Here is a 13,251-nt window from a genome sequence, read left to right as displayed (position 1 = left end):
ACAACCGGCCTGGAATACATGGGGAACCCTCAACCCACCTCTACAACTGGCCTGGAATACATGGGGGCCCTCAACCCACCTCTACAACTGGCCTGGAATATATGGGGGCCCTCAACCCACCTCTACAACTGGCCTGAAATACATGGGGGCCCTCAACCCACCTCTACAACTAGCCTGGAATACATGGGGCCCTCAACCCACCTGTACAACTGGCCTGGAATACATGGGGGGCCTCAACCCACCTCTACAACTGGCCTGGAATACATGGGGGGCCCTCAACCCACCTCTACAACTGGCCTGAATACATGGGGGGGCCCTCAACCCACCTCTACAACTGGCCTGGAATACATGAGGGGCCTCAACCCACCTCTACAACTGGCCTGGAATACATGGGGGGCCCTCAACCCCGACCCTTTGAACTTGCCTCGCCATCAAATCCATCCAAATAATTCCACAAAGACAAGATCTCTTTTTTTTTTTTTTGTTTCGTATCCCTGTAATGTCTCGCTCACGCCTCATCTCACCACCTGCATTCCAGTGTCTTTTTGGCTACACCGGGTCTGGAAAACCCACGTCGCTGGAGGGCATCGAACCCCACTGGTCTACTTGAGGTATCCAGGTGCCTCTGGATGTTTACGACTCTCCCAGTAACAACTCATTAATTAACTACAGATTCTCCGCCAAACTGGTGTATTGCTGGTTAGGTCGAATGGCAGCTGCTGTCTGTGTTCGAATGACACCTGGGGCCGTATGCAGAAAAATTCTTAGATTTCTGCTTATTTCTATGCTTAGCTCAGCAAGTAACTTAAGTGCCACACAGAGAAAAGGACTAAGCACGATGCTTAGCAAAACTTAAGCATAATATTTAAGTATGAAATGCAGTTCGGGTCAAAAAATTTGTCGTCTGCTAAGCAAATACTTAAGCGTAGGGCAGCTTTCAGAAACATGCTTAGCAAAATTCTTAAAGTTAAGTAAAAATTCTTTGGGGTTAAGCATACTTAAGCATTCTAAGAAGTCTTCTGCATACGGACAGTCTAAAAAGCCCTCGACATGATTCTAAAACGATCAAATATCTGTTTTACTGTCGACATACATTCGTTTTATCAACAAAACACAAGAGTGAAGTAAGGCCCGACTGATGTGTCTGTCTGGGTCATATCCACTTCCTATTTCTCATTCCAGAGCTTCCACTTCCTCCTCTTTCCAGGACTCATTCCTGGAAGCATTCCCTTGCGATCAACTCTAAGAATAGCTTTTCAAAGTCCCATACTCAACCTATTAAGCTTCCTCTCCTCCTACACGTTCAGTCTTCTACTGAAGAACCCCCCGTCTGTCTCTACAGACGGAGGCGATGACAGAGGCGAGGCGGAAGGTGATGGCAGAGCGTCGAGAGGAGGTACAGAAGAAGTGTGGCAGCCTCAAACTCCAGGGGGTCTTGGCGCCGAACTGGGAGCGTGTGTATAATAACTTCATCTGGTCCGCTAAACATCACTTGGTCTGGTGTCCCATATTTAAGGTGAGAAACTCGACTAACAGCTGGCCACTCATCATACAGTCAATACAATAAAGATTGAGCCCCGATGGAAAACAGGGCAAAGATCAATACAAGAAATTTAATCCCAAAGTACTTCTGGTCATTAACCCCATCCCATCCCAAAGCATTGATCACTAAACACCCCCCAATTTCACCAGCCAAAAATAGGAGGTCATTACCACACTCCATGCATGAAATCAACACCATACAAAATATGGGTCATTATACATAATAATCATTAACATTAATACTAAAATATTGATCATCCAACCCCCATTGTTCAAGGCAAAGTGAACATTACCCCCACTGCAATAGGTTCTGCCCTTCCCCCTTATCTTCCATTCTTTAAGCAACAAACCATTGACCCTCAGTCAAAGAGGGAGAGGGACTATTTCCATTTAAGAGACCCACATTGCCCAGCTACTGAGTACGGATTCCAAGCCCCTCTCGCTTGCAGAATAGGTTCTGACACCCCTAAAACCAGTCTCCACCACAGTTAATGCTCTGCAAACTCGTCTAGTCTATTGCCCGTCTTAAAAAACAAAAAATAAAAACCTGTGTTTGACTAGGTGAGTTCACTGAAGTTATCTATGCACTTATACAACATTTAAGTACCCAGTTTCACAACACAGACGAGGGTAAATGGGCAAATTTTGTTTTGAAAAGTCTGTATTGCTGTAATGAAAGGACAAGAACTCTATTCTCGTGCAGAACTTGTTCGTTAATAACATTACACAACCACATGTAGAGTCCCACACATATAGAGTCCCACATATAGAGTCACAAACGTAGAGTCCCATCTCCTAACTTTACATTGAACGCCTGTTTGATACAAGTGTGTGGCAATGAGAAGATGGGGCCTTCAAAATATGAGACATTTTTCCCTATACACATAAATGACTCATTATATACTGAAATTCAAAGAAAACCTTATCTTTTCTTATTCTTTTCATGAGATGTGATGATGAATTATGATAAAGATGGTGTTTTAACACCTTTAACTCGAGTGTACTTTGTTAAATACTTATCAAAATAAGATTTTCACGTACATATCAAGTTTTGTACCTCCAAGGCTCTTCGTGTGAATCAAATTTGTTTCAAGTGTGTTTCTCTGAAATTAAAATTCGCCTTTATGAAGTCTTTACCATCTCTAAACACTGCAAGATCTTGATGCCATCGGCAAAAACTAAATTGTCTCTCCCCTTTTTTCGTCAAAGGGTTGGTCTAGTTCATTCAGACACCCACCAGAATTGTGAATGATAACATATCATGCATGTTTTTTTTCCTGTTTTTACATCCCCAATCTCCAAATCATGCGCCATATTGATCGACCCCCCCCCTTTCACTAATATTTTCTGGGACTTTAGATTGTCCATTCTGAGAAAAGGGGCCAAAGTTCCTCCTTCTCTTGCCTTCTCTATCCTCTTTATGTGTGATCTATTTAGCTATCTAACCCCCTTTCTCTCTTCCATTTTACTCCTGAGTTTCATTATGTCCTCATCCATCAGACATAGCATTGGATTCCACATCTCCGTTAGTCCCTGAAGCGTTCACTGCCCTTGAGGACCTAGCTACACTAACCCTCAATACTCAATCTTTTCTTCTTCAGTAACTACCTTCAGCCATTTCATTTCTAGCTCCCTGCCCAGGGTCATTATCTTTGCATCATCCCATTTATTTCAGTACAATAGCCTAAATTAAGACCAAATATCACTGATTTTTTTTGCTTTAAGGTTCAATATACAAAGTGTCCATAGCTCCTCACAGAACCTCAGTCCAGCAACACAATACACTCAAAGAATCTGAAGAGAATTGACCCATATCCTAGGTCACGTACTGGTAAAGGGATAGAACCCATTCAAAAATGTCAAAACATGAAGACTGGCCAATGTCTTTTAACGGGCGGCCATGTGAATACCATCTCTTTTATCACGGCTTACCACGACAATGGACTTGCCAGTTTTCGCCTGTGCTTGCTCGTCTATTTCGCCTGTGCTTGCTCGTCTATTTGGTTTTGCTTACACAGGCGGCTTCGACATCGTGGGTAAAACACTTCCTACTGCTCCAAGGTGAGACGGAACCGGACATGGGGCTACACAAACGCGCTAGGCAACTTTACAGACCGCCAAATAACCCCCGAAAGAAAAAGGAGTTACTGGAGTTTTCCAGGAAAATGATGATTGTCAGACATCCCCTAGAACGTCTTTTATCAGCTTACAGGTAAGTGTGTTCAGGGACCAGGTGGTGTGGGTGTGGTCAGGAGGACCAGGTGGTGTGGTCAGGAGGACCAGGTGGTGTGGGTGTGGTCAGGAGGAGCAGGTGGTGTGGGTGTGGTTAGGAACAAGTGATGTGTGTGGTCAGGAGGACCAGGTGGTGTGGGTGTGGTCAGGAGGACCAGGTGATGTGTGTAGTCAGAAGAACCAGGTGATGTGTGTAGTCAGAAGAACCAGGTGGTGTGTGTGTGTAGTCAGAAGAACCAGGTGGTGTGTGTGTAGTCAGAAGAACCAGGTGATGTGGGTGTAGTCAGAAGAACCAGGTGTGTGTGTAGTCAGAAGAACCAGGTGATGTGTGTGTAGTCAGAAGAACCAGGTGATGTGTGTGTAGTCAGAAGAACCAGGTGATGTGTGTGTAGTCAGAAGAACCAGGTGATGTGTGTGTAGTCAGAAGAACCAGGTGGTGTGTGTGTAGCCAGAAGAACCAGGTGGTGTGTGTGTAGCCAGAGGAACCAGGTGGTGTGTGTGTAGCCAGAAGAACCAGGTGATACGTGTAGTCAGAGGAACCAGGTGATGTGTGTAGTCAGAAGAACCAGGTGATGTGTGTGTAGTCAGAAGAACCAGGTGACGTGTGTGTAGTCAGAAGAACCAGGTGACGTGTGTGTAGTCAGAAGAACCAGGTGATGTGTGTGTAGTCAGAAGAACCAGGTGATGTGTGTGTAGTCAGAAGAACCAGGTGATGTGTGTGTAGTCAGAAGAACCAGGTGATGTGTGTGTAGTCAGAAGAACCAGGTGATGTGTGTGTAGTCAGAAGAACCAGGTGATGTGTGTGTAGTCAGAAGAACCAGGTGATGTGTGTGTAGTCAGAAGAACCAGGTGGTGTGTGTGTAGTCAGAAGAACCAGGTGGTGTGTGTGTAGTCAGAAGAACCACGTGTAGGTGTAGTCAGAAGAACCAGGTGTGTGTGTAGTCAGAAGAACCAGGTGATGTGTGTAGTCAGAAGAACCAGGTGATGTGTGTAGTCAGAAGAACCAGGTAGTGTGGATGTAGCCAGAAGAACCAGGTAGTGTGGATGTAGCCAGAAGAACCAGGTAGTGTGTGTAGCCAGAAGAACCAGGTGGTGTGTGTGTAGCCAGAAGAACCAGGTGGTGTGTGTGTAGTCAGAGGAACCAGGTGATGTGTGTAGTCAGAAGAACCAGGTGGTGTGTGTGTAGTCAGAAGAACCAGGTGATGTGGGTGTAGTCAGAAGAACCAGGTGATGTGGGTGTAGTCAGAAGAACCAGGTGATGTGTGTGTAGTCAGAAGAACCAGGTGATGTGTGTAGCCAGAAGAACCAGGTGATGTGTGTGTAGTCAGAAGAACCAGGTGATGTGTGTGTAGTCAGAAGAACCAGGTGATGTGTGTAGCCAGAAGAACCAGGTGATGTGTGTGTAGTCAGAAGAACCAGGTGATGTGTGTGTAGCCAGAAGAACCAGGTGGTGTGTGTGTAGCCAGAAGAACCAGGTGATGTGTGTGTAGTCAGAAGAACCAGGTGATGTGTGTGTAGTCAGAAGAACCAGGTGATGTGTGTAGCCAGAAGAACCAGGTGGTGTGTGTGTAGCCAGAAGAACCAGGTGGTGATAAGTGTAGCCAGAAGAACCAGGTGGTGTGTGTGTAGCCAGAAGAACCAGGTGATGTGTGTGTAGTCAGAAGAACCAGGTGATGTGTGTGGCCAGAAGAACCAGGTGGTGTGTGTGTAGCCAGAAGAACCAGGTGATGTGTGTGTAGTCAGAAGAACCAGGTGATGTGTGTGTAGTCAGAAGAACCAGGTGATGTGTGTAGTCAGAAGAACCAGGTGATGTATGTAGTCAGAAGAACCAGGTAGTGTGGATGTAGCCAGAAGAACCAGGTAGTGTGTGTAGTCAGAAGAACCAGGTGGTGTGTGTGTAGCCAGAAGAACCAGGTGATGTGTGTAGTCAGAGGAACCAGGTGATGTGTGTGTAGTCAGAGGAACCAGGTGGTGTGTGTGTGGTCAGAAGAACCAGGTGATGTGTGTGTAGTCAGAAGAACCAGGTGGTGTGTGTGTAGTCAGAAGAACCAGGTGGTGTGGTGGTGTGAGATCAACAAAGCCAGTGGACGACTCTCACTGAGTAATCCATACACAATACACCATAACTTTTACCTCCAGTGGATGCTGTGATATACACACACGCCTCCTCCTCCTACAGGGACAAGATGCTGAGGGTGGGAGGTTCTGCAGGCAGATTCCAGTCGCTCCAGCGCAAGATCGCCCACTCCTACACGGACCCGAACAGCCAATTAGATCCCACGAGATATAACCACACAGATGACACCGACGAAAAGAAACACGAGCACCCCACCTTCACTCAGTTCCTCATGAAAGTGAGGGATGACTTGAACAAAGCTTGGTAAGTCCCTCTTTAACCAAGCACAGTTAAAATGGCTCGTTTTCAGTCCCATTCCCCCTTTCCCCCCTCACACACACACACACACACACACACACACACACACACACACATACACACACACACACACACACACCTATGCTTATATGATTTCCTTTTCTTTCCCATATTCATTCGTAGTTTCCCGCGACAGCGAGGTAGCGTTCGGGATAAACCATGAAACGCTTTCGTTCGCTCACATTCACTCTCTAACTCTCAGATTAATCCACTGAAACCAGGTCCTCGTAGTTTTCTACTAAAGCACGTCACCCACTCTATACCACATCGCTCCACTTTACTTTATCCCTTGCGCACTTCTGACCTCCTTCGCGTTTAGGCTCCGTATGCTCTTCGCCTCATACAGTGGGTCCTTCCATCCCCCAGTAGGTGTTCTACGTCCTCATCTTCCTACCGCCATGTATACCACGTTGATCAAACTCTCTTCACTCATCCTCACCATATGTCCAAACATTTCAGCACACCCTCTTCAGCTCCCTCAGTCATACCTCCCTTTCTAACCCGCCTACTATCTCCTGTTCGATCAATTTTCACACCTCATATTGTTCTCAAATATTTCATTTCCAAAGCATTCATCCTCTTCCGTATTTTGTCATCTAAGGGCCAAGCCTCACTCCATATTACAATACCATCAAACATGTCCGTCTTTGCTCTCACATACAGTAACATCTCTTTCCACATATTCCCCAATGCGTCTAGGACCTTAATTCCCTCCCCCTCATCCACCCTATGACTCACTTCAGCTCCCAAGGTCCATTCGCTGCCATATCCACACCCTAGATATCTTAAAACATTCCATATCCTGTACGTTCTCTGTTCAAACTCACCTGCCAGCTGACCTGTCTCTTTCCATTCCTAGACTCACCAGTCTTGCTTATATTTACATTCACTCTCAACTTCCTCCCTTCCCACACTCTCAAAAACTCAATAACCAACTTTTGTAGTCTCTCACTCCAATCTTCCACCAGCGCAGCGTCATCAGCAAACAATAACTGACTCACCTTCAAGATTAAACAGCCATGGTGACATCATACACCTTTGTCACAGACCCAACTTCTTCACATGGAACCAATCCTCCTCCTCTCTTCCTACTTGCACACATGCCTTACACCCTTGATAGAAATTCATCACTGCCTCTAACACATTCCACAGAGCATTATGGTAAATCCTATGCTGTCACCAGATTCCAAATTGCAAAGTCCAAATGCTTCTATTTCTCTAAGTATTTCTAACACATGCCCACCTCCCACGTACCACACAGTTCCCTCACACAAGCCTGCCTCCCTCAACACTTCATCTCATTCCTCACTCATTCCTCCAGCGACACTCATACCCCACTCAATTTCGCGTCTATAGGCGAATATCACATTTTTTTCCTCCCCCACCACACACAAAATTTTCCTCCATTCCTTAAGATATAGTTCTTTTGCAGGCAGACTGGAGGGGCCCACCATGTCAACATGCACTGGAGGCCATATTGGATCACCTGCGCCCCTTGTCATATAAACTATGACCTTATCGCTCGAGTGGAGACGTTGGACGAGGATCAAGAGTTCATCATACGAGAACTCGACCTTCAAGACGTGTTGATGAACGTCCACGCCCACGCCTCGAGGTAGGTCGCGGGGGGACATGACGGGAGCCTAATTGGAATTGGGGTTCATGAAGTACCCAGCTCCTGAAGGGAGTACCTGTACACTGGTAAGTACCATGTACTAATGAAGGGGTCATGAAGTACCCAGCTCCTGAAGGGAGTACCTGTACACTGGTAAGTACCATGTACTAATGAAGGGGTCATGAAGTACCCAGCTCCTGAAGGGAGTACCTGTACACTGGTAAGTACCATGTACTAATGAAGGGGTCATGAAGTACCCAGCTCCTGAAGGGAGTACCTGTACACTGGTAAGTACCATGTACTAATGAAGGGGTCATGAAGTACCCAGCTCCTGAAGGGAGTACCTGTACACTGGTAAGTACCATGTGCTAATGAAGGGGTCATGAAGTACCCAGCTCCTGAAGGGAGTACCTGTACACTGGTAAGTACCATGTGCTAATGAAGGGGTCATGAAGTACCCAGCTCCTGAAGGGAGTACCTGTACACTGGTAAGTACCATGTGCTAATGAAGGGGTCATGAAGTACCCAGCTCCTGAAGGGAGTACCTGTACACTGGTAAGTACCATGTACTAATGAAGGGGTCATGAAGTACCCAGCTCCTGAAGGGAGTACCTGTACACTGGTAAGTACCATGTACTAATGAAGGGGTCATGAAGTACCCAGCTCCTGAAGGGAGTACCTGTACACTGGTAAGTACTATGTACTAATGAAGGGGTCATGAAGTGCCAATTCACAGGTCAATGTTTCATGTCATATGTAAACCATGACACTATCAAATCATAGCAATATACTTAATAACACTTATATTTTACTTTCCATACTTAAGCTATAGTCCAACTTACAAAATTTTCCTTGAACACACGACAAAGATTCTAAGTAAATACTCTATTTAAGTGATCCTTAAACACACGACAAAGATTCTAAGTAAATACTCTATTTAAGTGATTCTTGAACACACGACAAAGATTCTAAGTAAATATTCTTTTTAAGTGATCCTTGAAGACACGACAAAGATTCTAAGTAAATATTCTTTTTCAGTGATCCTTGAACACACGACAAAGATTCTAAGTAAATACTCTATTTAAGTGATTCTTGAACACACGACAAAGATTCTAAGTAAATACTTTATTTAAGTGATTCTTGAACACACGACAAAGATTCTAAGTAAATATTCTTTATAAGTGATCCTTGAACACACGACAAAGATTCTAAGTAAATACTCTATTTAAGTGATTCTTGAACACACGACAAAGATTCTAAGTAAATATTCTTTTTAAGTGATCCTTGAACACACGACAAAGGTTCTAAGTAAATATTCTTTTTAAGTGATCCTTGAACACACGACAAAGATTCTAACTTAAGTATCTATTCATTATAAGTGACTGTCACTCACTTGAACGTCTGCTGTCATGAGCAATGGCTAATGTCTCTCTCTCTCTCTCTCTCTCTCTCTCTCTCTCTCTCTCTCTCTCCCTCTCCCTCTCTCCCTCTCCCTCTCTCTCTCTCTCCCTCTCTCTCTCTCTCTCTCTCTCTCTCTCTCTCCCTCTCTCTCTCTCTCCCTCTCTCTCTCTCTCTCCCTCCCTCCCCCTCTTCCCTCTCCCCCCTCCCTCTCTCCCCCCTCTCTCTCTCTCCCCTCCCTCCCTCTCTCCCCCTCCCCTCTCTCTCACTCTCCCTCTCTCTCCCTCAGCTTCGACCTATACAACAGGACGAGCGAGGCCACCAAGATCTACTATGGCCAGGTGCCGCTCTCCCTCCTGCAGGATGTGGTTCGCTTGTACCAATACGACTTCGACATCTATGGCTATTCCCCCGAGCCTTACTTCAGCCTTGCGAGGCAAGACCAAGGCTGAAAGACCCAATCTCCTGCCCTTTTACCCACTTGGGACGCCCTTGATGTAAACACGAAGCCCTTTTACCCACTTGGGACGCCCTTGTACCCACTTGGGACGACGCCCTTGATGTAAACACGAAGCCCTTTACCCACTTGGGACGACGCCCTTAATGGGACGCCCTTGATGTAAATGCGAAGCCCTTTACCCACTTGTGACGCCCTTGTACCCACTTGGGACGCCCTTGATGTAAACACGAAGCCCTTTTACCCACTTGGGACGACGCCCTTGATGTAACGCCCTTAATGTAAACACGAAGGCCTTTACCCACTTGGGACGCCCTTGATGTGAACACGAAGCCCTTTTACCCACTTGGGACGCCCTTGATGTAAACACGAAGACATCTTTTTCAACCCACGTCGGAGAGATGAAAGTCCTTCACGAACTTCTACCTTCTTATGTTATTGAATAATGGGATGTGAGATTCATCTTTTCTTCTACATCAGGAATATGCCTGCCCCTCCACTCTTGCCTCCACACACACCTGCCCCTCCACTCGTCTCCATACACCTGCCCCTCCACTCTTGCCTCCACACACACCTGCCCCTCCACTCTTGTCTCCATACACCTGCCCCTCCACTCTTGCCTCCACACACACCTGCCCCTCCACTCGTCTCCATACACCTGCCCCTCCACTCTTGTCTCCATACACCTGCCCCTCCACTCGTCTCAACACACACCTGCCGCTCCTCCACACACCTGCCCCTCCATTCTTGCCTCCACAGACCTGACCCTTCACTCGTCTCCATACACCTGCCCCTTCACTCGTCTCCATACACCTGCCCCTCCACTCGTCTCCACACACCTGTCTCTCCACTCTTGCCTACACACACCTGCCCCTCCTCCACACACCTGCCCCTCCACTCGTCTCCATACACCTGCCCCTCCACTCGTCTCCATACACCTGCCCCTCCACTCTTGTCTCCATACACCTGCCCCTCCACTCGTCTCAACACACACCTGCCTCTCCTCCACACACCTGCCCCTCCATTCTTGCCTCCACAGACCTGACCCTCCACTCGTCTCCATACACCTGCCCCTCCACTCGTCTCCATACACCTGCCCCTCCACTCGTGTCTCCATACACCTGCCCCTCCACTCGTCTCCATACACCTGCCCCTCCACTCTTGTCTCCATACGCCTGCCACTCCACTCTTGCCTCAACAAACACCTGCCCCTCCACTATTGCCTCCACACACCTGCCCCTCCACTCTTGCCTCCTCACACACACCTGCCCCTCCACTATTGCCTTCACACACCTGCCCCTCCACTCGTCTCCACACACACCTGCCCCTTCACTCGCTCTTCCACTGCGTCTCCACACACACACACACACATACACTTCCTCTCCAGGAGCTTCGCGTTTTAATGGCATCAATATTATCCTATGATCCATTGTATGGAAACGTTCAAACGTTCCTCTCTGATGCTCGCCTTGTGGAACGTTCAGAAAACGTACTTTGGACAACTGGACCATTTCGCTGGAGGCATTAGACCCGTTTTCTTTCTTCGGGACGCGCTGCACCAAGGCAGGCTTCCAAGAAATAGACCATTCTGGGTTTTGGGAGAGGCAGACGAAGATGGAGTCGACCCACTTGCCCACTTAGAACTGGTAGGGTAATTGGAAGTAATTGGAAGACCATTGCACGAGGGGGGGAAGAAGAGGACACTTTAGGAGGTGGAAGAAGAAGAAGACACTTTGGAAGGGGGTGGGGCAGGAAAACAACACGCAGAAAAATCTGAAATGGAATCACACGCAAAATGAGGGAACAACCCCCACCTCCACTTCCAAAAAGAAAATGAGTGGCTTAGCTACAGCAAGTGAGGAAGAACTCATAAATGAATCACAAGCGTTATTTACGCCATTTTGGTGCCAGTAGTGGCCAAAGGGACCCCACAGCTTCGTTGTATGAAGGCTGTGCTTGCATTGACGAAGAGCAACGCTATGATTATTTCGAGCAGATGTAATAGTTTTGTGGGCTGCAAGAGGGGAAATGGAAAATTACATGGTAGGTTAACACACCCCCCCGCCTCCACCCCCCCCCCTTGTCCCCGATGAGGCAAATCTGTTCGATTGGCTAATCTTTCGTCTGTTGGCTAATTCTACTAACTCATCAACCATAGTTGTAATTTCAGTTCATGATATTGATTTTGTTAATTCACTGACTTTAAAAAAATTTTTCATTTTTGTAAGTCAATAAATATGCATTTGTTAATGTTATCAATTGATTTTACACTAAAAAACATTAGGGTTCTTAGATGATCATGTTAATTTGTTCATTCAGAGATTTTGAAGGAAAAGAAATGTTAATTTCATCAGTTAGTCATGTTAATTCTTCAGTGTTCTTAGATGATTATGTTAATTTGTTCATTCACAGAGATTTAAGAAAAAAAATGTTAATTTCATTAGTTAGTCATGTTGATTCATCAGTTCTGTAATGATCATGTTAATTTGTTCATTCAGAGATTTTGAAGGAAAAAATGTTAATTTTGTTAGTCATGTTAATTCTTCAGTGTTCTCAGATGATCATGTTAATTTGTTCATTCAGAGATTTAGAAGAAAAAAATGTTAATTTTGTTAGTCATGTTAATTCATCAGTGTCCTTAGATGATCATGTTAATTTGTTCATTCACAGATTTTGAAGGAAAAAGAAATGTTAATTTCATTAGTTAGTCATGTTAATTCTCCAGTATTCTCAGATGATCATGTTAATTTGTTCATTCACAGATTTTGAAGGAAAAAAATGTTAATTTCATTAGTTTGTCATGTAAAAATGTTAATTTAATTAGTTACTCATGTTAATTCATCACGTCTTTAATGATTTGATGAAAATAACATTATTTATCCCAAGGGAATGTGTGGAATACAATTTCTGTACCTGTTACATGTTAAGACTATTGATAAAGGAAACATATTGGTGTATCACTTCAGATCTCCTTCCATGTCCATCTCAGTGCCTAGCCCCTTGGCATTTCTCTCTCTCTCTCTCTCTCTCTCTCTCTCTCTCTCTCTCTCTCTCTCTCTCTCTCTCTCTCTCTCTCTCTATCTATCTATCCCTGGGGATAGGGGAGAAAGAATACTTGCCACGTATTCCCTGCGTGTCGTAGAAGGCGACTAAAAAGGGGAGGGAGCTGAGGGGGGGGATGGAAGTCCTCCCCTCTCGTTTTAAATTTTCTAAAAGAAGGAACAGAGAAGGGGGCCAAGTGAGGATATTCCCTCAAAGGCTCAGTCCTCTGTTCTTAACGCTACTTCGCTGACGCGGGAAATGGCGAATAGTATGAAAAAAATCATTCATATATATATATATATATATATATATATATATATATATATATATATATATATATATATATATATATATATATATATATTCCTATGAGTGCACGGGGAAAATGAAACACGAAAAGTTCCCAAGTGCACTTTCGTGTAATAATCACATCATCAGGGGAGACACAAGAGAGAAATATAACAGTCAGTTGATATACATCGAAGAGACGAAGCCAGGACGCCATTTTACCAAGACAGAGGGTAGGTAGTT

General features: G+C 45.4%; 1 protein-coding gene across 1 annotated transcript; it reads left to right on the top strand.

Moving 5' to 3' along the window:
- The first annotated feature begins 1,138 nt into the window (after nucleotides 1-1,138).
- On the top strand, nucleotides 1,139-10,129 carry LOC139748060 (carbohydrate sulfotransferase 11-like). The gene is made up of 5 exons (XM_071660644.1): nucleotides 1,139-1,516; nucleotides 3,561-3,754; nucleotides 5,954-6,154; nucleotides 7,641-7,823; nucleotides 9,511-10,129. The coding sequence occupies exons 1-5, from the start codon at nucleotides 1,352-1,354 to the stop codon at nucleotides 9,671-9,673; spliced, it is 906 nt and encodes a 301-aa protein (XP_071516745.1). The 5' UTR covers nucleotides 1,139-1,351; the 3' UTR covers nucleotides 9,674-10,129.
- The last annotated feature ends 3,122 nt before the right edge of the window (nucleotides 10,130-13,251 follow it).

This window comes from Panulirus ornatus, chromosome 72, assembly GCF_036320965.1.
Source record: "Panulirus ornatus isolate Po-2019 chromosome 72, ASM3632096v1, whole genome shotgun sequence".
Classification (NCBI taxonomy): domain Eukaryota; kingdom Metazoa; phylum Arthropoda; class Malacostraca; order Decapoda; family Palinuridae; genus Panulirus; species Panulirus ornatus.
This window is presented reverse-complemented; position numbering and strand designations above follow the sequence as displayed.